This window comes from Anolis sagrei, chromosome 9, assembly GCF_037176765.1.
Source record: "Anolis sagrei isolate rAnoSag1 chromosome 9, rAnoSag1.mat, whole genome shotgun sequence".
Taxonomy (NCBI): domain Eukaryota; kingdom Metazoa; phylum Chordata; class Lepidosauria; order Squamata; family Dactyloidae; genus Anolis; species Anolis sagrei.
Window position 1 is genome coordinate 32,921,911 of NC_090029.1, and position 26,787 is coordinate 32,948,697.

The following is a 26,787-nucleotide window of genomic DNA, read 5'->3' on the forward strand; positions in this document are numbered from 1 at the left end:
CCAGTTGTCAATAATTCTTGTTGCCATAATTTTGGTTTTTTTGACGTTTAGCTGCAACCCGGCTTTTGCGCTTTCTTCTTTCACCTTGATTAGAAGGCTCCTCAGCTCCTCCTCAGCAATAACAATAATCAATACAAAACAGTCAAAATAGACTCAAAATGGAAAATACACAATAAGCAATAACAAGAACATATCGCAACATACAGCATTTAAAAACCTATGGCCGGCCAAATGTAATAATTCAAATTTAAAATCAAAAAGTGCTGGGCATGAACGAGATAAGATAAATTAAAATATGGTTTTCAGAGAAAGATGAGGACGCGCAGACAACCCTGAATCAATATTATTTATTTATTATTTATTATTTATTATTTGCACTTGTTAACCGCCACTCTCAGCCCGAAGGCGACTCGTGGCGGTGTACAGAACATAGAACATAAAGGACAAACAGGTTACAATAGATCAGGACCATAACACACATCTTACTAATACACAACTACTTAACTAAAAATCCGCTTCGTCTTGTTTGGGCCATAATCAATCTCGTAGTCATGGTTCATTCCGGTGGTCATTCCAAAATCATAGCACTTAGTTGAAGGCCTTTTCGAAGAGCCAGGTTTTCAGGCCCTTGCGAAAGGCCATGAGGGAAGGCGCCTGTCTGATTTCAGCAGGGAGGGAGTTCCATAGCCGGGGGGCCACCACCGAGAAGGCCCGCTCTCTTGTACCCGCCAGGCGAGCCTGTGAGGCAGGCGGGACCGAGAGAAGGGCCTCCCTGGATGATCTTAAGGTCCTCGTGGGCTCGTTGGCCGAGATGCGGTTCTCAAGGTATTTTGGGCCGGAACCGTTTAGGGCTTTGTAGGATAACACCAGCACCTTAAATTGGGCCCGGTAGCAGATCGGCAGCCAGTGGAGCTGGGACAGCAAGGGCGTTGTGTGCTCCCTGCGTCCCGCTCCGGTTAACAACATGGCTGCCGCGCGCTGGACTAGCTGGAGCTTCCGGGCCGTCTTCAAGGGCAGCCCCACGTAGAGAGCGTTGCAGTAGTCGAGGCGGGATGTGACCAAAGCGTGTACCACCGTGGCCAAGTCAGACTTCCCAAGATACGGGCGCAGCTGGCGCACGAGCCGAAGCTGTGCAAATGCTCCCCTGGTCACCGCCGAAACCTGGGGGTCCAGGCTCAGCGATGAGTCCAGGGTTACACCCAAGCTGCGAACCTGTGCCTTCAAGGGGAGTGCGACCCCGTCCAGCACAGGCTGTAACCCTATACCCTGTTCGGCCTTGCGACTGACCAGGAGTACCTCTGTCTTGTCTGGATTTAATTTCAGTTTGTTCGCCCTCATCCAGACCGTCACAGCGGCCAGGCACCGGTTCAGGACTTCGACAGCCTCCTTAGTAGCAGGTGGGAAGGAGTGACAGAGTTGGACGTCATCTGCGTACAGATGACACCGCACCCCGAAACTCCGGATGATCTCACCCAGCGGCTTCATGTAGATGTTAAACAGCATGGGGGACAAGATGGAACCCTGAGGAACACCACAGGTCAAAGGCTGTGGTGTTGAACAGGAGTCCCCCAATGACACCTTCTGGGTACGACCCTCCAGAAATGACTGGAGCCACCGCAAGGCGGTGCCCCCAAGGCCCATCTCTGCAAGGCGTCCCAGAAGAATACCGTGGTCGACGGTATCGAAGGCCGCTGAGAGGTCCAGGAGCACCAACAGGGACACACTCCCCCTGTCTAGCTCCCGACGGAGATCATCCACTAAGGCGACCAAGACCGTCTCGGTACCATGCCCCGGTCTGAAGCCAGACTGTGACGGATCCAGATAATCCGTGTCTCTCAAGAATACCTGGAGTTGTGAGGCCACCACGCTTTCCATGACTTTGCCCAAGAAGGGAAGATTGGAAACAGGCCGAAAGTTGTCAAATTTGGTGGGGTCCAGTGATGGTTTCTTCAACAGCGGCTTTATAATAGCCTGTTTTAGGCTCGCTGGAATCGTGCCTTCCCGAAGGGAGGCATTAACCACCACCGTTACCCACTCAGCCAATCCCCCTCTGGCCTCTTTCAGAAGCCAGGATGGGCAGGGGTCTAGGATGGACGTGGTAGGCCTCATTCCTCCAAGTATCTTGTCCACATCCTCGGGTTTCACAAACTGAAAAGAATCCATCAAAATAGGACAAGCAGGTGCTTGTGTCACATCCACAGAGACTGCATTTAATGTGGCGTCCAGCCCAGAACGGATCAAAGCGACTTTGTCTGCGAAGAACCGAGCAAATGCTTCACAGCGCGTGGCCGAGTTGTCAGGGCTCCCACCTGAAGTAGGGGGAGTTAAAAGACCTCTGACAATCCGAAACAACTCCGCCGGACGGTTTTTTGCAGACGCAATAGTGGCCGCAAAGAAAGTTTTCTTTGCGGCTTTTATTGCCGCGGCATATGCCCTTAGAAAGGACACAAACCGTGTTCGATTTGGCTCGCTTGGGTCCGAGCGCCACACGCTCTCTAGTTCCCTTTTCCTTCGCTTCATCGCTGCCAGCTCCTCAGTGAACCAAGGAGCTGGTTTAGCTCGGTTACTTGAGAGGGGACGTTCCGGAGCGATCCTGTCGATTGCATTAAAGTGCATTTGAGGACATATTCACAAGTTTTCCTTATTCTGGGAAGGCACACTGGAACAAACATGTTTTCAGGCTCCTCCTAAAGACTGCCAGGGTTGGGGTATGTCTGATGTCCCTGGGGAGCGAGTTCCAGAGTCCAGGGGCCACCACCGAGAAGGCCCTGTCCCTCGTCCCCACCAATCGCGCTTGCGATGGAGGTGGGAGCGCAAGCAGGCCCTCTCCAGATGATCGAAGAGATCATGTGGGTTCATACACAGAAATGTGGTCATGCAGGTAGGCGGGTCCCAAACCGTTTAGGGCTTTGTAGGTAAGCACCTGCACCTTGAATTGGGCCCAGAAAATGAATGGCAGCCAATGGGGCTCCTTAAACAGGAGGGTTGACCTCTCTCTGTAAGGCAGTTAACAACCTGCCCGCTGCTCGTTGAACCAACTGAAATTTCCAGGCCGTTTTCAAGGGCAGCCCCACATAGAGTGCATTACAGTAGTCCAATCTGGAGGTGACTAAGGCATGGACCACCCTGGCCAGATCTGCGCATGAGTCTTAATTGTGCGAAGGCCCTCCCAGCCACCGCCGACGCCTGAGCTTCAAGCGACAGTGATGAGTCCAGGAGGACACCCAGACTGCGGACCTGTGACTTTTGACAGTCCGGAAAACTCACAGCAACTGAATTTTAATTCTGTAGAAATGTATCTTTTGTAGCTTCACCATTATTTTCACATTAACCATTTTAGGATAAATGTAGCATCGAGTCGCCCAAGACGGGAATTCAAACCAAAGCCAATAAGAAGAAGGCCACTGGAAGTACGCAGCAACCAGCAACACAATGGGATCTCATTCATCCCATTCATAAAGTCATCAGGTGAGCATATGTTTCTGAAAGTAGCTCTTCTTCAGGCTCAGTTCAAGTCCCTATGAGCTCTATGAGGAGCGGCCTAAAGAACTTGGCATGTTTAGCGTGCAAAAGAGAAGGCTGAGAGAGACATGATGAGGGTCGTGTATAAGTATGTGAGAGGAAGTCATAGGGAGGAGGGAGCAAGGGAAAAAATCTTTGAATTTGGCCCTGCCCACTGTGATCATTTTTAGTGTTTTAATGTTTTGATTTTATATTGTTGTGTTGCCTATTTATATTGGTTTTGTACTTTATGTTATTTTATTTTCTGATTTTCTGTTGTGGTCTTGCGTTATATTGCGTTTTCTTTATTGATGCGTGTGGCCTCATGTAAGCTGCCCCGAGTCGCCTTGGGGAGATGGTGGCAGGGTATAAATTAAGTTTGAGTTGTTGTAGGTTTTTTCGGGCTATATGGTCATGTTCTAAAGGCATTCTCTCCTGACATTTCGCCTGCATCTATGACAAGCATCCTCAGAGGTAGTGAGTTAGTGAGGATGCTTGCCATAGATACAGGTGAAACATCAAGAGAGAATGCCTCTAAAACATGACCATATAGCCTGAGAAAACCTACAACAACCCAGTGATTCCGGCCATGAAAGTCTTCAACAATACATTAAATAAAGATGATGATGATGATGATGATGATGATGATGATGATGATGATTAGGATGCAGGAGCCCCAGGTGGCGCAGTGGGTTAAACCCCTGTGCCGGCAGGACTGAAGACCAACAGGTCACAGGTTCGAATCTAGAGAGAGGCGGATGAGCTCCCTCTGTGAACTCCAGCTCCTCATGCGGGGACATGAGAGAAGCCTCCCACAAGGATGATAAAAACATCCATTCATCCGGGCGTCCCCTGGGCAACGTCCTTGCAGACGGCCAATTCTCTCACACCAGAAGCGAATTGCAGTTTCTCAAGTTGCTCCTGACACGACAAAAAAAAATTAGGCTGCGGAACAAGGGCTTCAAACTACAAGAAAAGAGATTCCACCTGAACATTAGGAAGGACTTTCTAACTTTGAGAGCTGTTCAGCAGTGGAACCCCCTGCCATGGAGTGTGGTACAGTCTCCTTCTTTGGAGGTTTTTAAGCAGTGGCTGGATGGCCATCTGTTGGGGGTGCTTTGAATGCAATTTTCCTACTTCTTGGCACGGGGTTGGACTGGATGGCCCACGAGGTCTCTTCCAACTGTATGATTCTATGATTGTATGCCTATAAAGAATTCTCATCATCTTCTAGGACCCAAGAAGATGGGTCCTAGAAGACTAAAAATCTGATCCCTCTCCCATGTCACTCTGAGCAGGTTCTTCGTTGCACATGGACCAGCCTTGCTGCCAAGCGTTGTATGACTTTGAGGCGGAAAATGAAGGGGAGCTTGGCTTTAAAGAAGGGGACATCATCACATTGACGAATCAGATTGACGACAACTGGTACGAAGGAATGTTACGCGGTGAATCGGGCTTCTTCCCCATCAGTTATGTGGAAATTGTGGTGCCCTTGCCGCAGTGAGTATTCCCTGGCACGTTTTGTGACTCGGCCCCGTCTTCGCTTGGAGTGATCTTTTACAACGTGTGGCATTCTGTGAAAGCCTCACTTCTTTCAAATGACTTTTTTATATAAACGTGTATTTATTTTGCATTCCTGTAGTTTGCACAAAGAGCTTCGATTTGGTTAAGTGGGAATGCAAAAATGATCTTGGACTCCTCCTTCGCTTTGTGCCTTGAAGATCTCAGCTGTGGTTCCCAAGTGCATTTTTTCTCTCTCCAGGAATATCACACAGCCCTTCAACCTTGCCGTGGGTTTTGCTTTTGGGTAAAGCTGATGATCAGTAAGCCATCCTCGCCACCTTTAACTGAATTGTGAAAAGCTTGTACCTCTTGTGCCCGGTGCTTTGCCAAAGGGTAGAACTGTGGTCTCCGATGATCGTCCTCTGTACTGTCAATGTCACTCTCAAATTTTTATTCTTCACTGACCCAATGTTAATAAACAGTGTGATGTTTCCATACGTTCTTTGTGTCTTGTAACACATGACATTGGTGATGACATTCAATACAAGGGTTGAATGAAAAGTAATGCCTCCACCTTCGTTACTTGGTTTTGGATGAGAATCTATATAAATAAAAATGTAATGTTCATTTGTGGGATTAACATCGCTCAAAAAACATTGGACTAATTGACACAAAATTTGGACACTATACCCCTAACAGACCAAAGAGTGACCATCACTCATAAAATCCCCCCCAAAACAGTGGAAAGGACTTAAAAATCCAAATAAGCTAAATGACGAAATGCAAATGACAATACAGAAATAAAAAAGAAAGAAGGAAGAGAGAAAGAGAGAGAGGGAGAGAGAGAGGGAGGGAGGGAGAGAAGGAGGGAGGGAAAGAGAGGGAGGGAGGGAAAGAGAGAGGAAGAGAGGGAGGGAAAGAGGGAGGGAAAGAGAGGGAGGGAGGGAAAGAGAGGGAAAGAGGGAGGGAAAGAGAGAAAGAGGGAGGGAAAGAGAGGAAGAGAAAGGGAAAGAGAGAGAAAGAGGGAGGGAAAGAGAGAAAGAAGGAAAGGGAGAAGGAAGCAAAGTGAAAGAAGGAAGGGAAGAGGTAGAGAAGGAAGAAATGAGAAAAAGAGAAAAAAGGGAGGAAAGGAAAGAGGAAAAGGAGAGAAAGAGGGAGGGAAGAAAAGTAAAGAGAGAAGGAAGGATGGAAGCAAAAAGTGAAGGAAAGAAGGAAGGAAAGAGGTAGAGAAGGAAGAAAGGAGAGAAAAAGGAAGGAAAAGAAAAAGGGGGCAAGAAAGGAAATAGGTAGAGGAGGAAGGAAGGAGAGAAGGAAAGAAGAAGGAAGGAAGGAAAGAGGGAGCAAAGGAAGGAGGGAAAGAGGGAGGGGAGGTTGGCCACAGCAACGCATGGCGGGAACAGCTAGTATTTTAATAAATCAAACACAGAAATAATCCTTAGAATGTGCTCTTTAACTACCACTATTCACTTTTCCATATAATCACCAGACAATTGGATACATTTCACCAATGATGAACAAGTTTTCTGAAGCCATCATGGAAGAAGTTGACACTCTGTTTCGGCAACCCATCATGCACAGATCTTCTGATAGCCAAGCAAAGCAATAATGTGACCCAAACGTTGTTGTGAAATGCCGATTATCCTTGAAATTTCTCTCTGAGTGATACAACTATTGTCCTGAATCAATCTGTCAACCTTTTGCTTGTGAAACTCGGTGGTTGCTGTCAATGAATGTCCAACTCTTTGTTTGTCACACAAGTCAGATGTTCCCATCTCAACATCTTTAAACTTACTCGCCCAATGATGCATAGTACTCACATCAACAATTTGATGCCTCCAATGTACACAAAATAAAATCTATATAAATAAAAATATAATGTTCGTTTGTAGGATTAACATAACTCAAAAACCACTGGATGAATTGACACCAAACTTGGACACAAGACACCTATCAGGCCAACGAGTGGCCATCACTCATAAAAACACTGAAAAACACAGCAGAAAAAGCTTAAAAAGCAAAAAAAAAAACCCATTACAAACCACATATATACGCAAACACACATATAAACACAAATATATAAGGTAAATGTTTTCCTCTGACATTAAGTCCAGTCGTGTCCAACTCTGGAGGCTGGATGGCCATCTGTCAGGGGTGATTTGAATGCAATATTCCTGCTTCGCGTGGCAAGGGATGGGTAGTACATAATAAAATCCAATAATTACATAGATTTAAAACATTAAGTCACATTCAATTAAAATCTATTTCATTAATAGCCTGGTGGCTTTATTTTGTAGAATGTATGCAGTTCCATGCCACTTTAATTGCCATGGGATTCTGGGAGTTTGTAGTTTGGCAGAGACAAACTGCAATCCCAGGATTGCCCAGCTGATATTTACTTAGGCAATCCCTCGTTGTCTGAGTAGGATTGTCTTCCAAAACCGGTGTACTGGTGGTGGGTCCGTAGCTGACTGTGGAGCCCTACTCTTCATCTGCATCTGGCCCTTGAGCGCTCCAGTTGGTGGTCAGCTGTGACCAGCAGTGCTGCGGAATTTGAAGAGGCACTAATAGAGGGCGAAAGAGAGAAACGTGCCAAGAGGAAGGCTTGTCAAGCCAACCCCGACTGGGACCGCCTTCCACCTGGAAACTGATGCCCTCACTGTGGGAGAAGGTGCAGGTCAAGAATAGGGCTCCACAGTCACCTACGGACCCACCCTCAGGATACTACACTTGGAGGACCATCATCCTCGGACTATGAGGGATCACCTAAGTAAGTACTTCTCCCACAGTAAGGGCATTGGTTTCCAGGTGGAGAGCGGTCTCAGTCGGGATTGGCTTGATGTGCATTCCTCTTGGCATGTTTCTCTCTTTCGCCCTCCGTCTGTTTGTCCCTCTTCAAATTCTGCAGCACTGCTGGTCACAGCTGACCTCCAGCTGGAGCGCTTAACGGCCAGAGCTTCCCAGTTCTCAGTGTCTATGCCAGAGTTTTTAAGGTTGGCTTTGAGCCCATCTTTAAATCTCTTTTCCTTCCCACCAACATTCCATTTTCCATTCTTGAGTTCGGAGTAGAGCAACTGCCTTGGGAGACGGTGGTCGGGCATCCGGACAATGTGGCTGGTCCAGCGGAGTTGATGGCGGAGGACCATCACTACAATGCTGGTGGTCTTTGCTTCTTCCAGAACGCTGACATTTCCCCGCTGGTCTTCCCAAGGGATTTGCAGGATTTTCCGGAGGCAGCCCTGATGGAATTGTTCTAGGAGTTGCATGTGATGTCTGTAGATAGCCCATGTCTCGCAGGCGTATAGCAGGGTTGGGAGGACAATAGTTTTATGAACAAGCACCTTGATATCCCTACGGATATCCTGGTCCTCAAACACTCTGTGCTTCATTTGGGAAAATGCGGCACTCGCAGAGCTCAGGCGGAAAAATGCTGCACTCGCAGAGCTCAGATGGAAAAATGCTGCACTCGCAGAGCTCAGATGGAAAAATGCTGCACTCGCAGAGCTCAGATGGAAAAATGCTGCACTCGCAGAGCTCAGATGGAAAAATGCTGCACTCGCAGAGCTCAGATGGAAAAATGCTGCACTCGTAGAGCTCAGATGGAAAAATGCTGCACTCGCAGAGCTCAGATGGAAAAATGCTGCACTCGCAGAGCTCAGATGGAAAAATGCTGCACTTGCAGAGCTCAGGCGGAAAAATGCTGCACTCGCAGAGCTCAGATGGAAAAATGCTGCACTCGCAGAGCTCAGGCAGTGTTGTATTTCAGTGTCAATGTTGACTTTTGTGGAGAAGTGGCTGGCAAGGTAGCGGAAATTATCCACATTTTCTAATGTTACACCATTAAACTGTATCTGGCATTGGAGAGGGATTGGAAGAGCACTTTGGTTTTCTCAATGTTCAATGGCAGGCCGAGAGAAAGAGGAGAGAAAGAGGGAGGGAAGGAAGGATTTGACCTCTTCTGCAATCCACCACGAGAGGGAGCTCCAAGTTCTCCCGTTTCAGCAGAGCCGCGAATTGGCTGCAAAAAGCGCAACACTCCCCTTTTCTCCGGATTATATCGAGCTCCTCGCGGCGTATTTTAAGATCCGGCGGAATAACAAGGCAATTTTTGTATAGTTTTGTTTTTGGCGCCTGCTGTTCCTTTGCTCTTTCCAGAGGCATCGCCCTGCAAAAGCAAAAAAGGCGGTGGTTTGGGTCCGGATCCCCCCCTTTTTTTTGCCTCGGATAAACAAACAAATAAAGCGGGATCGAGTCGCGACGTTCTCTTTCTGGAGAGTTGTGAGGCTTGCCTTCCTGCTGGTCTTGGATGCGGTAAAGAGGGAGGAGAGCCAAGGTGTCCCTTCGCAGGTAAGGCATGGCTTTGCAGGACTGGGCGGATTGCCCAAACAGTGGCTTGGGTGTCAATCAAGACAGCCTGCCTGGTCTGCACTGTAGAACCAACGCGGTTTGACACCCCTGGAACTGCCATCGCACAAAGCATCGTGAGAATTGCCCTTTGGGAAGGCGCCCACACTCTTAATAGCTTCAGGGATAGCTTCTTGTGGGTTTTTTCGGGCTGTATGGCCATGGTCTAGGGGCATTCTCTCCTGACGTTTCGCCTGCATCTATGGCAAGCATCCTCAGAGGTAGTGAGGTCTGTTGGAACTTGGCAAAAGGGTTATATATATATCTGTGGAATGACCAGGGTGGGACAAAGGACTCTTGTCTGCTGGAGCTAGGTGTGAATGTTTCAACTGACCACCTTCATTAGCATTTGAAGGCCTGGCTGAGCCTGGGAGAATCTTTTGTTGAGAGGTGTTAAGATGTGCCTGGTTGTTTCCTCTCTGCTGTTTTGCTGTAGTAATTTTAGAGTTTTTTAATACTGGTGGCCATGAGAGTAAAGATGAAGATCCACCCAGAGGAAAAGGGTTCCTGCCATACATCAAGGGAACCACTGACCGCAGAGGGAAGCTGATGAGGAAACACAACATACAAACAATCTACAAACCCACCAAGAAAATCCAACCAATGCTCCGTTCAGCAAAGGACAAGAGGGATCCTCTCACTTCTGCAGGAGTCTACCGTGTACCACGCAGCTGTGGACAAGTCTACAGAGGGACCACCAAACGCAGCAGCATTGCCCAGACACGCATCAAGGAACATGAGCTCTTCTCTGCTGAAGCTAGGTGTGAATGTTTCAACTGACCACCTTCATTAGCATTTGAAGGCCTGGCTGAGCCTGGGAGAATCCTTTGTTGAGAGGTGTTAAGCTGTGCTTGTTTGTTTCCTCTCTGCTGTTTTGCTGTTGTCATCTTTGAGTTTTTTTAATACTGTTAGCCAGATTTTGTTCATTTCCATGGTCTCCTCCTTTCTGTTGAAAGCTTCAGGGATGCCATGGCAGTTAAAGCGGTGTCAAACTACATCCACCCTGCAGTGTAGATGCATTGACAGGGTAAGATTTTGGAAGTCAATGATATCCTATTGGTGTTAATGGATTGTCAATAAGTCTGGATTCCTCCTAATGTGTCAGTCATTCATTTTAGACACACCTGCATTGGGAATATTATAATTATTATGTTTATGTTTATTTATACCCTGCTTTTTCCCTCCACAAGGAATCTCAAAGCGGCTATGTATCTATTTATTAGAAATTACTTATTATTTATTATTTATTTATTTACCATATTTATATACTGACTTTCTCAGCCCGAAGGCGACTCAAGGCGGTTTACAGTCACCAATCAATGCCCTTAACGACATAAAATATAATTAAAAATATTAACTTAAAATATAAGCTATATAAAAACAGTAGAAATAATAAAAAACAGTAATTGGATATCTACAGATGTTCAATTGGATATCCATTGGATGTTTACAGAATCACCCTAGAGAGAAAGCATTAATCAATGTCAAGAACAATCAGATCCAACTGTAATATGATAACAATGTTTTTAAGGCATTACTATTAATTATTATTATTATTATTTATTACTATTATGTTTACTTATACGGAGCCCTTGGTGGCGCAGCAGGTTAAACTGCTGAACTTGCTGACAAAATACGGGGAGGGGTGTGAGCTCCCACTGTTAGCCACAGCTTCTGCCAACCTAGCAGTTTGAAAGCATGCAAATGTGAGTAGATCAATAGGTACCGCTCCAGCACGAATGTAATGACGCTCCATACTGGCCACATGGCCTACGGACAACGCTGGCTCTTCGGCTTAGAAATGGAGATGAGCACCACCCCCCAGAGTCGGACGCGACTAGACTTAATGTCATTATTATTATTACTATTATGTTTATTTATATGGAGCCCTCGGTGGCACAGTGGGTTAAACCGCTGAACTGCTGAACTTAATGACTGAATCCGGGAAGTGGGGTGAGCTCCCGCTGTTATCCACAGCTTCTGCCAACCCAGCAGTTCGAAAACATGCAAATGTGAGTAGATCAATAGGTTCTGCTTTGGCGGGAAAGTAACAGTGCTCCAGTCATTCATGCTGGCCACATGACCTTGGAGAAGTCTATGGACAATGCTGGCTCCTTGGCTTAGAAATGGAAATGAGCACCAACCTCCAGAGTTGGACACGACTAAATTTGATACCTCCTGTCGTATTTCCTATGTGCACTTACTTGGGAGTAAGCTATGCTGAATATGTGAAGGCCAGGTCTAAGCAGACACTGTGTTTATAGGTGTCTTTGCATTTGAATATATTTAAGTGATAGTGGATGGGAAAAAATATTGGCTTTCTCATTGCAAGGAGGCAAAATTAATAACAACTGGTCTGCAAATATTGAGCTTTCCACCTTGAAGCAGTTATGTGAGATCCTTGCCTAATGACAAATCAATGTGTATGATAGATGGTTGTCTAAAACTTGTATGATTCTGCAAATGGTTTGGCTTACCTATCCGAATGTATCTCTCCTTATGAATCATATAGGACCTTAAGATCATCTGGGGAGGCCCTGCTCTCGATCCTGCCTTTTTTGCAGATGCGTTTGGCGGGGACGAGAGACAGGGCCTTCTCAGTGGCGGCCCCTCAGCTATGGAACGCCCTTCCCAGGGAGATAAAATTATCTCCCTCCCTTCTGACATTCCGCAAAAAGGTTAAGACCTGGCTCCTCGAGCAAGCTTTTACTACTGGAGCATAATTAGACGAAAATGAATATATGGAATGACCGACGATGCAATCGGATTATAATTTTAGTAAGGATTTTTTTAGTAAGGATTTTTTTAGTAAGGATTTTTTTAGTAAGGATTTTAGTAAGGATTATTTTTTAAAAAACAGTTTTAACCGTATCTTTATAATTGCTATGACATTGAATCGCTGCCGACTGTGAACCACCTTGAGTTGCCTCTGGCTAAGAAAGGCGGTATACAAATGCGGTAAACCTATATCAATAAAAATGTAATGTTCATTTGTGGGATTACCATAACTCAAAAACCACTGGACAAATTGACACAAAATTTGGACACAATACACCTATCAGGCCAATAAGTGACCATTACTCATAAAAACACTGGAAAATGCAGCAGAAAAGACTGGAAAAGCGAAAAACCAAAAATAAATTACATTATAACACATATGTACACAAACACACATATATACACATATGCACAAATATATACAGAAATATATACACACATATATTCACACACAAAACACATACACAGAAAGGTGGAAGGAAGGAAGGAAGGAAGGGAGGAAGGAAAGAAGAAGGGAGAGAAAGAGGGAAAGAAGGAGAGAAGGAAAGAAAGCAAGGTAGAGAAGGAAGGAAGGAGAGAAGGAATGAAAGAGAGAAAGAGGGAGGGAAGGAAGGAAGGAAAGAAGGAAAGACACAAGGAAGGATGGAACCAAAGAGCAAAGGAAGCGAGAAAAGAAACAGGTAGAGAAAGAAGAAAGAAGGGAAAGAAAAAGAGGGAAGGAAGGAAAGAGGAAGGGAAGGAAGGAAGGAGGGAAAGAAAGAAGGAGAGAAAGAGGGAGGGAGGGAAGGAGAGAAAGAGGGAGGGAAGGAAGGAAGGAGAGAAAGAAAGAAGTAGAGAAAGAGGGAAGGAGAGAAATAAAGAAAGAGAAAGAGGAAGGAAGGAGAGAAAGAAAGGAGAGAAAGAGGGAGGGAAGGAAGGAAGGGGAGACAGAAAGACGGAGAGAAAGAAAGAAGGAGAGAAAGAGGGAGGGAGGGAAGGAGAGAAAGAAAGAAAGAAAGAGAGAAAGAGGGAAGGAAGGAAGGAGAGAAAGAAAGAAGGAGAGAAAGAGGAAGGGAAGGAAGGAGAAAAAGAAAGAGAAAAAAAGGAAGGAAGGAAGGAGAGAAAGAAGGAGAGAAAGAGGGAGGGAAGGAAGGAGAGAAAGAAGGAGAGAAAGAGGGAGGGAAGGAAGGAGAGAAAGAAGGAGAGAAAGAGGGAGGGAAGGAAGGAGAGAAAGAGGGAGGGAAGGAAGGAGAGAAAGAAGGAGAGAAAGAGGGAGGGAAGGAAGGAGAGAAAGAAAGAAAGAAAGAAAGAGGGAAGGAAGGAAGGAGAGAAAGAAAGGAGAGAAAGAGGAAGGGAAGGAAGGAGAAAAAAAGGAGAGAAAGAGGGAGGGAAGGAAGGAGAGAAAGAAAGAAGGAGAGAAAGAAGAAGGGAAGGAAGGAGAGAAAGAAAAAAAGGAGAGAAAGAGGGAGGGAAGGAAAAAGAGAAAGAAAGAAGGAAAGAAAGAGGGAGGGAAGAAAAAACAAAAGAAGGAGGGAAGGAAGGAGAGAAAGAGGGAAGGAAGGAAGGAGAGAAAGAAAAAATGGAGAGAAAGAGGGAGTGAAGGAAGGAGAGAAAGAAAGGAGAGAAAGAGGGAGGGAAGGAAGGAGAGTAAGAAAGAAGGAGGGAAAGAGGGAGGGAAGGTTGGCCACAGCAACACGTGGCAGATACAGCTAGTAAGAAATAAATAAATAAATGAATATTCTCTTGATGGAGTGCACTGAGTTCTTCTTATTCATTGCAGAGAAAAACTGTAAACACTGTGGATTTGAAGCTGAGTTGCTACCAAAACCTGATAATTTATCATTTGTCCTTTATTCAGAAATAGCATTCCCCCCCCCCCTTTTTTTTTGTATCCTGTGCCTGCATTGCTTGGAAGCATTGGGAAATGGATCTGAAGTTGTATTCTGTGCTTCGGAAGAAGTGTTGAAATTGCTAAGCAGGTTCGATTTCTCCTTGGCTTCCCTGTCACTTGTTGGGCAATGGCAGAACAGCAGGGAAGGTTGTCCACTTGATCAACTGACTTGTGAGCAGCAGCAGAAGAAGAAAAAAAACACCCCCGAAGCAAGCGGTTTCTCCTCCACCCTCCTGCCCTAATTGGAAGCCTCTCAACCTTCATGCTGGGCTCATGTTGTTCTCGGCGAGTCTGCTTTCCTGGCCAGCACAAACCTCGGCTGTTTAGGTTGCACGCTTTCCAAAGCTCAGCTTCGGTTTGCTGCCCAGTTTGCTTTAGTCATTCGGATTCTGGCAGGCTGCCCTTGCCTTCTTTGCGCGGCTCATTCTTTCATAGTGGTGAAACCTTCTCGCTCTTCTCTTCTCTTAAAGGTGCAAGAGGATGGCCAAGGCCAAGCCCACCGGACTCTCTTGGGAGATCACCTGGTTCACGTTCGCCAGCATCTGTGCCCATCTGCAGGTAAGGCAAGAACGCTAGAGATGGAACATTGGCTCACGGAGCAGATGATTGACTCGTATTATGGAAACATTCCAAGTTGTTGAGATAGTTAGTGCTGATTCCAAGATCAAAGGCAACTGTTTATACAAGAGGGTTGTTGGGTTGTTGGTTTTTAAGGAGAGGTAGCAGTACTTTTAGTCCCATCTTCCTATTCGCACTCTTTTCCTCAGCCTCTCTACACTGCCAAATAAAATACAGATTGTCTGGTTTGAACTAGATTATCTGGCAGTGTAGTCTCCTATTATCCAGTTCAAAGCAGATAATGTGGATTATCTGCTTTGATAATCTGTATTATATGCAGAGGCAGCCCTAGGTAATTTTCAACGGGAAGCAAACAGTATTTTGCCCCCTCCCCCCCGCCCAACCAATCACACGGTAAGTAAATAGTATTTCCCACCCCCCACCCCCCCAAACCAATCACTGATATATATTTTCTGTTCGTCGTGGGAGTTCTGTGTGCCATATTTGGTTCAATTCCATCACTGGTGGAGTTCAGAATGCTCTTTGATTGTAGGTGAACTATACATCCCAGTAACTACAACTTGCATATGTCAAGGTCTATTTTCCCCCAAGAGCGCCCCTGGACAAAATGAACTATACTGCAAATGCTTACTTTGCATAATGGGTTGAGCCGCCCCTGATTATATGGCAGTTTAGGTGACAGTTGATAGAATCATAGAATCATAGAATCAAAGAGTTGGAAGAGACCTCATGGGCCATCCAGTCCAACCCCCTGCCAAGAAGCAGGAATATTGCATTCAAATCACCCCTGACAGATGGCCATCCAGCCTCTGCTTAAAAGCTTCAAAAGAAGGAGCCTCCACCACACTCAGGGGCAGAGAGTTCCACTGCTGAACGGCTCTCACAGTCAGGAAGTTCTTCCTCATGTTCAGATGGAATCTCCTCTCTTGTCGTTTGAAGCCATTGTTCCGCGTCCTAGTCTCCAAGGAAGCAGAAAACAAGCTTGCTCCCTCCTCCCTGTGGCTTCCTCTCACATATTTATACATGACTATCATATCTCCTCTCAGCCTTCTCTTCTTCAGGCTAAACATGCCCAGTTCCCTAAGCCGCTCCTCATAGGGCTTGTTCTCCATTTTAGTCGCCCTCCTTGATCATTTTAGTCGCCCTTGGGAAGGTCTGATGTGACAGACCTTCCCAAGTGTCTAGGACTGTTGTTGTAGTTGTTGTTGTTATTATTATTATTATTATTATTATTTGAAACACAACAAGATGAGTCCACAGCAGACACTGTTGGTTGTTGAATTAGATCACACGTCGGACACTTCCCAAGTGTCTAGGACTGTTGTTGTTGTTGTTATTATTATTTTACTGACACAAAAACACAGTATGTCACAGCAAATGAGATCTGTATGCTGGATTTTGTATCACATCACAAGTTGAACACTTCCCAAGCGTCTAGGATTGCGTGATTTATTATTATTATTATTATTATTATTATTATTATTATTATTATTATTACTAGAAACATCACAAGATGAGTCCACAGCAGACACTCTGCTGGCTGTTGTATTGGATCACACGTAGGATACTTCCCAAGTGTCTAGGACTGTTGTTGTTGTTGTTGTTGTTGTTATTATTATTATTATTTTGTGTTTTACTGACACAAAAACACAGTATATCACAGCAAATGAGATCTAAATGCTGGATTTCGTATCACAAAATCACAAGTTGAACACTTCCCAAGCATCTAGGACTGTTTGAGTTATTATTATTATTATTATTATTATTATTATTATTATTTGAAACATCACAAGATGAGTCCACAGCAGACACTCTGCTGGCTGTTGAATTGGATTATTATTATTATTATTATTATTATTACATTATTATTATTATTATTATTATTATTACATTATTATTATTATTATTATTATTATTATTATTATTATTATTATTATTTGAAACACCACAAGATGAGTCCACAGCAGACACTCTGCTGGCTGTTGTATTGGATCACACGTCGGATACTTCCCAAGTGTCTAGGACTGTGAGATTATCGGCAAATAATGCGTGCAGATCCCAGTAAGGTGGCCTTTTGCAGCTGGCAGATGATAATTTTGTCAGTGCTGATTGTGTTTAAGTGCAGGCCAAGGTCTTTAGGCACTGCACCCAGTGTGCTGATCACCACTGGGACCCCCTTGACTGGCTTGTGCCAGAGTCTTTGCAGTTCGATCTTTAAATCCTCATATCATGTAAGCTTTTCCAGTTGTTTCTCTTCAATCCCGCTGTCACCTGGGATTGCAACATCGGCGATCCATACTTTGTTTATTATTATTATTATTATTATTATTATTACTAGATACACAACAAGATCAGTTTACAGCAAACAAGATCACTCTGCTGGCTTTTGTAGTCGATCACACATCGGACACTTCCCAAATATCTTCTTGTATCTGTGTGATGTGTCGGTGAATAATGCGTGCAGATCCCAGTAGGAAGGCCTTTTGCAGCTGACTTATTATTATTATTATTATTATTATTATTATTATTATTAAGGAGCCCCCGGTGTTGCAATGGATTAAACCCTTGTGCTGGCAGGACTGAAGACCGACAGGTCGCAGGTGCAAATCTGGGGAGAGCGCGGATGAGCTCCTTCTGTTAGCTCCAGCTCCCCATGTGGGGACATGAGAGAAGCCTCCCACAAGGATGGTAAAACATTTAAACATCTGGGCATTGCTAGCCAACGTCCCTGCAGATGGCCAATTCTCTCACACCAGAAGCAACTTGCAGTTTCTCACGACACACAAAAAAAATATTATTATTACTTGATACACAACAAGATTGGTACACAACAAACAAGACCACTATGATGGCTTTTGTATTCGATGACACATCGAACCCTTCCCAAGTGTCTAGGACTGTGTAATGTTTCAGCAAATGATGCATGCAGATCTGAGTAGGGTGGCTCTTTGCAGCTAACAGATGGTAATTTGCATGTTTTTGAACTGCTAGGTTGGCAGAAGCTGGGCCTAACAGTGGGAGCTCACCCTGCTTCCCAGATTTGAACTGCTGACCTTTTTGGTCAGCAAGTTCAGCAGCTCAGTGGTTTAAACTGCTGCACCACCAAGGTCATGCCTTTCCAAAAATCATAATTTCTCCAAGTTTCCCAAATACTTCAAGATTACCTTCCTGCATTAAAAAGTTGCTGCCCAATGGTCAATTGGCATTCCTGGAGGAGAAGCACATTGGTAAACACTCCTCCTGATCCAAAGCAACACATTTCTGATCTCTCTCAGGTCCTATTTTGGGTTTCTTTGCTTATTCTTTTCATTCTGCTGCAATCATTAGGAGATCAGTCAATACAACAGACACCAAGGAAGAAGAATCTCAGTTGTCATGAAAATATTTGTTCATTCAGAGTTTTTATGTGTTGTGTCAGGGCAACCAGTCAATTGTATTACATTTCTAACAGAACAAAACAAACAAACAAACAAAATACAAAATTTGCGAGTTTGGTAGCTGATTAAATGTCCTTTGACCAGTATCTGGCCACTTGGAGTGCCTCTGGTGTTGCTGCAAGAAGGTCCCTCAATGTGCCTGTGGCAGGGCTCAGGGTGCATTGCAGCAGGTGGTCAGTGGTTTGCTCCTCTCTGCACTCGCATGTCGTGGATTCCACTTTGTGGCCCCATTTCTTGAGGTTGGTTCTGCATCTCATGGTGCCATATCACAGTCTGTTCAGCACCTTCCAAGTCGCCCAGTCTTCTGTGTGCCCAGGGGGGAGTCTCTCATTTGGTATCAGCCATTGGTTGAGGTTCTGGGTTTGAGCCTGCCACTTTTGGACTCTCGCTTGCTGAGGTGTTACAGCGAGTGTCTCTGTAGATCTTAGAAAACTATTTCTAGATTTAAGTCATTGACGTGCTGGCTGATGCCCAAACAGGGGATGAGCTGGAGATGTCTCTGCCTTGGTCCTTTCACTATTGGCTGCTACTTCCCGGTGGATGTCAGGTGGTGCAATACCGGCTAAGCAGTGTAATTTTTCCAGTGGTGTAGGGCGCAGGCACCCCATGATAATGTGGCATGTCTCATTAAGAGCCACATCCACTGTTTTAGTGTGGTGAGATGTGTTCCACACTGGGCATGCATACTCAGCAGCAGAGTAGCATAGCGCAAGGGCAGATGTCTTCACTGTGTCTGGTTGTGATCCCCAGGTTGTGCCAGTCAGCTTTCGTATGATATTGTTTCTAGCGCCCACTTTTTGCTTCATGTTCAGGCAGTGCTTCTTGTAGGTCAGAGCACGGTCCAGAGTGACTCCCAGGTATTTGGGTGCGCTGCAATGCTCCAGTGGGATTCCTTCCCAGGTAATCATCCTTAGAGCTCAGGATGCTTGTCTGTTCTTGAGATGAAAAGCACATGTCTGTGTTTTAGATGGATTCAGAGTTAAAATGGCAGTTTATATTGCGGCTGTACAGAAGCATGGTTTTTGTATGCTAGACTGTAAAAATCTCCCCCAAATCGAGATAGTTATGAGTTTGCCAAACACACACTCCAGTGAAACATTTGGTGTTATCTTTGATGTACTTCTGCAGTGACAGCATCACCACAACACTTATGCAAGTTCCTGCAGTTCTGGTATGACTAATGGCAGTTTTAGAACAGAGTGCTTTGGAGATCCAAACAGCTGTTGTCCTGCGTTTTGCTGGAAGGGGCAGGAGGGGGGCGGAAAGAACAAAGGCTAGAAGGAAAAGCAAAGGCATTAAAATATATATTTTGTTAACTTGAGCAGCATGGAGAGGCAGGAAATAAATTTGTTGTTGTTGTTGTTTATATTTGGTTTGTAGTTTCTTTGTTTCTTTAAAAAATCAAACGGAAATAAGTTGTAAAAGTAATTTATTTTCATACTAGCTTATGTACCCAGCAATCGCAAGTTAAGTCTTTTTATTGCTTTTAGTAAGAAATAGTCATTGTTTGCTTTTAAAATTAATGCTCTGACTATGCATAAGGATGTGGGTGAACTGTAACTCCACAAATTCAAGGCGAAATGTCAGGAAATAATGCCTCTAGACAGGCATGTGGGGGGGGGGGGGCTTGAGGGGCTTCAGCCCCCCCCGAAATTCTCATGGTGGTTCGCGAAAAGGCCTTACCGGTGCATTATTTAAACTATATCTTTATTCATATCATGATCTGATCACCATACTCAATATATCCCATATGCATGGGGGTATTGGGGTAATGATACAAAAGGTTTGCTAGGCTAAACCCTCTCTCACTCAGACTCAGCCCCCCCGAAACCCACCCCCCCGACCCCCCCAAAAAACTCACACACACCCCGAAACCCCCCCCCCCAAAACCTCAGCCCCCCCCCCCAAATCGAAATCCTGGCTACGGGCCTGCCTCTAGAACAGTGTTTCTCAACCTGGGGGTCGGGACCCCTGGGGGGGTCGCGAGGGGGTGCCAGAGGGGTCGCCAAACACCATCAGAAAACATAGTATTTTCTGTTGGTCATAGGGATTCTGTGTGGAAAGTTTGGTCCAATTCTATCGTTGGTGGGGTTCATTGTGGGTGAACTATAAATCCCAACAATTACAACTCCCAAATGGCAAGGTCTATTTTCTCCAAACTTTAGCAGTGTTCACATTTGGGCATATTGAGTATTTGTGCCAAGTTTGATCCAGATCCATCATTGCTTGAGTCCACAGTTCTCTGGATGTAGGTGAACTACAACTCCAAAAACTCAAGGACAACGTCCACCAGACCTTCCCAGTGTTTTCTCTTGGTCATGGGAATTCTGTGTGCCAAGTTTGATTCAATTCCATCATTGGTGGAGTTCAGAAGGTTCTCTGATTTTAGGTGAACTACTAATCCCAGCAACTCCAGCATTACCAAATGACAAAATCAATCACCCCACAACCTTACCAGTATTCAAATTTGGGCATATTGGGTATTTGTGCCAAATTTGGTACAGTGACTGAATATACATCCTGCATATCAGATATTTACATTACGATTCATAACTATAGCAAAATGACAGTTATGAAGTAGCAACGAAAATAACGTTATGGTTGTGGGTCACCACAACATGAGGATCTGTACTAAGGGGTCGCAGCGTTAGGAAGGTTGAGAACCACTGCTCTAGAACATGGCCATATAACCTGAAAAAACCTACAACAACCTAGTTCAGGCAATGTTGGCTTTCGAGTTAGAAACTAGACTTGAGTCATGATGTCAAGTCCTGGTTTTGGATTCAAGTATCCTGGAAGTTTCTTATATCCTTGTATTATGCTTCCTGCTCGAGTTTTATTAAGTGTACTTTTGCTTATGGATTTATGCTGTACTTGTGATTTTGGGCTATTCCTGGACAGGCACCCCGTGATAATGCGGCATGTCTCATTAAGAGCCACATCCACTGTTTTAGCGTGGTGAGATGTGTTCCACACTGGGCATGCATACTCAGCAGCAGAGTAGCATAGCGCAAGGGCAGATGTCTTCACTGTGTCTGGTTGTGATCCCCAGGTTGTGCCTGTCAGCTTTCGTATGATATTGTTTCTAGCACCCACTTTTTGCTTGATGTTCAGGCAGTGTTCTCGGCTGTGGAACACCCTTCCCGTGGACATCAGGCTAGCCCCCTCCCTGTTGATATTCCGCAGGAAGTTAAAGACCTGGCTGTTTAAGAAGGCATTTGATCAAGAAGTGCAATGACTGGTAATTTGACCATAGGAATGGAACAACGGAAATGATATCGGATTGTGGGCTTGACGATGAGACGACTCGGAATGGCTTTTGTAGTAATGTTGATGTTTTGATAAGATGTTTTTCTGATAATGATGAATTGTGGATAATTTTACACCATGTTTTGTAATTTGCACTTGTTTTTCCATGTTGTACACCGCAATGAGTCGCCCTTGGGCTGAGAATTGCGGTTTATAAGCGCAGTAAATAAAATAAATAAATAAATAAATATGTTAACTTTCGACTTTTATGAGACATATGGATTCCTGTGTGGTTATCACTATTTGCTTAACCTTTTTGGATTATTCCTCTTTTTTTCTTTATTTTATGTGCTTTTACAATAAACTGTTTGCTTATATTCTGGACTCTTGTGTGGTCATAGGTGTCTCCAGGCCTGGGGTGCAACAGTGGCTTACAATGAGATTTGAAATGGACACATATCTTTTTTTGTTTTGTTTTGTTGTGTTGTAATGCTGAAACCCAACTGCATTAAGGCAGTGTGGTATCATGGTTTGAATGTTCAACTAGAACTTTGAAAAATTAGGGTTTAAACCCTTTCTTTATTAGGAAAAAACACTGGGTGATTTGGGGAAAGTTTTGAAGAAAGCAATGGTAAGCCTCCCCTGGAGAAATCTTGGCCAAGAAAACCCCTTGAGAGGATCATCATAAGTCAAAAGTCAACCTGGAGGCATACAAAAGCAACACAAAAACACAAGTGAATTGAAAGCAGATGTGTAGAAAACCAGTCCAGTACAATTTGTATCCATTTCAGGATAAAATCATTTCACAATGTGTGTGTTAGAACAGAGTGCAGCTCTATTGAGTACAGGATTATTATTATTATTATTTGAAACACAAGATGAGTCCACAGCAGACAAGATCACTCTGCCGGTTGTTGCATTGGATCACACGTCGGACACTTCCCAAGTGTCTAGGACTTTGTGATGTATCGGCGAATAATGCATGCAGGTCCCAGTAAGGTGGCCTTTTGCAGCTGGAAGGTGGTAATTTTGTCAGTAGGGCTGGGCGGTTTCGTTCGTTAATTTCGTAATTCGTTATTAATTCGTTATTTTTTTTGATAACGAAGCGATATTGAACCATTCAGGAGCAACTAAAAAACAAAACGAATTTTTTCAATTCATTTCGTAATTGTTTCGAAATCGATTCGTAATTGATTTGGTATCGTTTCGTTATTATTTCCGCATGTCTGGTGCAAGTTTTATAGTCGTTGTTTGTTTTCTCAGTGAAAAAAAAATAAATTATCACACCAACAGTCAACAACAGAGGGAGAGGGAAGCTTCCTGTCCCATTTGGAGGTTTTTTTTAGCGTATTGCGCGATCGCGCCCGCCATTAACGAATCGATTCGTAATTGTTTCGAAATCGATTCGTAATTTACGAAATTTTGTAAATATCGAATATTTTTTAAGGAAAATTTCAGAATTAATTTAAAAATCGAAACGCAAAAACCCCCTAAAAACGAATTGAGTTTAGAAACAATTTTTTCCGTGGTTGCCCAGCCCTACTTGTCAGTGCTGATTGTGTTTAAGTGCAGGCCAAGGTCTTTAGGCACTGCACCCAGTGTGCCGAGCACCACTGGGACCACCTTTGCTGGTTTGTGCCAGAGTCTTTGCAGTTTGATCTTTAAATTGTTTTTTATTGTTATTGTTATTATTGTTGTTATGCTTTTCTTTCAGAATTGAGACCCAAAGTATCTCATACATAAAAAGCAATACAATTCAAAATGTATAAAAAATAAATAAGGTAGGTAAATGTTTTCCCCTGACATTAAGTTCAGTTGTGTCCGACTCTGGAGATGGGTGCTCATCTCAATTTCTAAGCCAAAGAGCATTGTCCGTAGATGCCTCCAAGGTCATGTGGCCAGCATGACTGCATGGAGCACCGTCACCTTCCCACTACTATTGATCTACTCACATTTGCATGTTTTTGAACTGCTAGGTTGGCATATGCTGGGGCTAACAGTGGAGCACCGTCACTTTCGCTGAGTGGTACCTATTGATCTACTCACATTTGCATATTTTTGAACTGGTAGGTTGGCATAAGCTGTGGCTAACAGTGAGAGCTCACTCTACTCCCCGGATTCAAACCGCCAGTCTTTCGGTCAGCAAGTTCAGCAGCTTAGTAGCTTAACCCATTGTGACATCAGGAAGCCCCATAAAAGATAAAAATTAACATGAAATTAAGCTTATTATGGGTATTAAAACAAATACATCCAAGTACAATTAAAACAGCATGTGAGGTGAATAGTCCCATGAAGCGTTGTCCGTAGACGCGTCCAAGGTCATATGGCTGGCATGACTGCATGGAGTGCCGTTACCTTCTCGTCAGAGTGGTACCTATTGATCTAATCACATTTGCATGTTTTCAAACTGCTAGGTTGGCAGAAGCTGGGGCTAACAGTGGGAGCTCACCCTGCTCCCCGGATTTGAACTGCTAATCTTTCGATGAGCAAGTTCAGCAGCTAAGTGGCTTAACCCATTGCGCCACCAGGGAGTCCCATAAAAGATAAATATTAACATGAAATTAAGCTTATATGGGTATTAAAACAAATACATCAAAGTACAAACAACATGCAAATGTGAGGTGTATAGTCCCTTGTAGCATAAATGCAACATCCTTCACAGACACTTCTGTAATTTTTTTTGAAATAATTTATTTATTTACTTTATTTCTATGCTGCTTTTCTCAGCCCTTAGGCGACTCAAAGCGGTTTACACAACAATGCAAAATATCACAAAACAGTATAATGCAATTAAAACAGATTATAACATCAACAATTAACAACAGTATAACAATCATAACGCCTCAACAATAAAATCAGAATCCACTCTCATTATCAATTGTTCCGTATTCCTATGTTCAATTTCACTGTTTAGTCAAACGCTTGTTCGAATAGCCAGATCTTCACCTTCCTCCGCCAACAGCGAGTGGGCCGATCTGATGTCTGCAGGCAGGGCATTCCACAGCCGAGGGGCCACCACTGAGAAGGCCCTGTCTCTCGTCCCCGCCAGGCGTGCCTGCGATGCAGGCGGGACCGAGAGCAGGGCCTCCCCAGACGATCTTAGTGTCCTGGTCGGTTCATAGGAGGAGATGCATTCGGAGAGGTAAGTAGGGCCAGAACCGTTTAGGGCTTTATAGGCTAACGCCAGCACTTTGAATTGTGCCCAGTAGCAAACTGGCAGCCAGTGGAGCTGGCGCAACAGAGGAGTGCCGCTCCAGTTAGCAACCTGGCTGCCGAACGCTGGACCATTTGAAGCTTCCGAGCAGTCTTCAAAGGCAACCCCACGTAGAGAGCGTTGCAGTAGTCTAAGCAGGATGTAACCAGAGCGTGGACCATCGTGGCCAAGTCAGACTTCCCAAGGTACGGGCGCAGCTGGCGCAAAAGCTTTAACTGTGCAAATGCTCTCCTGGTCACCGCTGAGACCTGAGGTTCCAGGCTCAGCGATGAGTCCAAGATCACACCCAAGCTGCGAATGATTGCAAAAGAGTATTAACCCAGATTTAGACACAGTTTAATATCTATATTTCCTTTATATTAAATGTTCCTAAAGAGAAAAAGTTAACCAAAACTTTATTAATTTGGTTTCCTGAAATTGTCCAGTTTGCCACACTTCTGGATGGCTCCAAAAGATGTGGAATGCACGTAAGGCAAGCCGAATGGCAAAACGATTCCAAGCTCTCTTAGCATTGTAATGACCACATTGCTGCTATATGCTATTACTGTCAATGTGGGCGATCCCTGTTGTTTAATAACACTGCCGCGTAGGGCGACTAAGTTGAGTGTTTGTTTATGGGTCGAAATAGAGTTGTGCTTCTCTTTGCTGTGCCAAAAATCTGGATCTTAGGAGGAGCAGTTTGGATCCTCCTCCCATCATTACACACTTCTTGTAAGCTGCAGCGGAGGAGTAGCCAAGGTCCTGCACTGCAGAGGCACACCCTGAACTTTCATAAGTTCCTTAATATTTCAAGATGTGCTTTATTGTTTTTGCCTCCCATTTATGTAATGTGGTGGTTTCTGGAGTATTGAAACCAGAATCCTTCAGGTTTGTAAACAGAAGCTTTGGTCACATAGGAGGCAGGGAGAAAGCTGGAATCAAGGTGACTCTGTGCTAAGGCAATGCACTCTGGTACTGTTTCATCATCTGCGTGGAAAACCAGCTGATCCCTAAACCATCTAAACACAGACATGAGCCTTTCACCTCAAGAACAGACAAGCATCCCGAGCTCTGAGGATGATTACCTGGGAAGGAAGGAATCCCACTGGAGCATTGCAGCGCATCCAAATACCTGGGAGGAGTCACTCTGGACCGTGCTCTGACCTACAAGAAGCATTGCCTGAACATCAAGCAAAAAGTGGGCGCTAGAAACAATACCATACGAAATCTGACTGGCACAACCTGGGGATCACAACCAGACACAGTGAAGACATCTGCCCTTGTGCTATGCTACTCTTCTGCTGAGTATGCATGCCCAGTGTGGAACACATCTCACCACGCTAAAACAGTGGATGTGGCTCTTAATGAGACATGCCGCATTATCATGGGGTGTCTGCGCCCTACACCACTGGAGAAATTATAGTCTAGCCGGTATTGCACCACCTGACATCCGCCAGGAAGTAGCAGCCAATAGTGAAAGGACCAAGGCAGTGACATTTCCAGCTCATCCGCTATCATAGAATCATAGAATCAAAGAGTTGGAAGAGACCTCATGGGCCATCCAGTCCAACCCCATTCTGCCAAGAAGCAGGAATATTGCATTCAAATCACCCCTGACAAATGGCCATCCAGCCTCTGCTTAAAAGCTTCCAAAGAAGGAGCCTCCACCACACTCCGGGGCAGAGAGTTGAACGGCTCTCACAGTCAGGAAGTTCTTCCTCATGTTTAGATGGAATCTCCTCTCTTGTAGTTTGAAGCCATTGTTCCATTGCGTCCTAGTCTCCAAGGAAGCAGAAAACAAGCTTGCTCCCTCCTCCTCCCTGTGGCTTCCTCTCACATATTTATACATGGCTATCATATCTCCTCTCAGCCTTCTCTTCTTCAGGCTAAACATGCCCAGTTCCCCAAGCCACTCCTCATAGGGCTTGTTCTCCAGACCCTTGTTTGTATATCAGCCAGCACGTCAATGACTTAAATCAAGAAGTAGTTTTCTAAGATCTACAGAGACACTCGCTGGAACTCCTCAGCAAGCAGGAGTCCAAAAGTGCCTGAATTGTAAGCCCTATGAAAAATCTTTTAGGCAAAGTCACATTTGTGGGAAGGTGAAAGACTCCCAAGAAAGTTCAATTCATTAGTAATTTCCAAGTAGCAAGATTTGACCCTCCCTGCGTAAGACTGCAGACATAATAATTACATGTTTCAACCTGTTTGAACAGCTGCTGCTTAAAGAATGAGATGATCAGAATGACATTTCACGCTTCTGGCTGCTAAAGGGT

At 44.6% G+C, this 26,787-nt stretch overlaps 2 protein-coding genes across 3 annotated transcripts in view; both read left to right on the forward strand.

The window, feature by feature from the left end:
- Positions 1 to 5,501, forward strand: part of SH3GL3 (SH3 domain containing GRB2 like 3, endophilin A3) — a 30,902-nt gene extending 25,401 nt beyond the window's left edge. For both annotated transcript variants that reach the window (XM_060755220.2, XM_060755221.2), the window contains exons 8-9: positions 3,341 to 3,468; positions 4,800 to 5,501. In XM_060755220.2, the coding sequence (XP_060611203.2) occupies positions 3,341 to 3,468; positions 4,800 to 5,005 (334 nt within the window). In that variant the 3' untranslated portion in view covers positions 5,006 to 5,501. The remainder of the gene's footprint in view (positions 1 to 3,340; positions 3,469 to 4,799) is intronic.
- A 3,731-nt stretch (positions 5,502 to 9,232) lies between these two features.
- Positions 9,233 to 26,787, forward strand: part of ADAMTSL3 (ADAMTS like 3) — a 218,405-nt gene continuing 200,850 nt past the window's right edge. The window contains exons 1-2 of the mRNA XM_067471432.1: positions 9,233 to 9,348; positions 14,524 to 14,611. Coding sequence (XP_067327533.1) covers positions 14,534 to 14,611 — 78 coding nt within the window. The 5' untranslated portion in view covers positions 9,233 to 9,348; positions 14,524 to 14,533. The remainder of the gene's footprint in view (positions 9,349 to 14,523; positions 14,612 to 26,787) is intronic.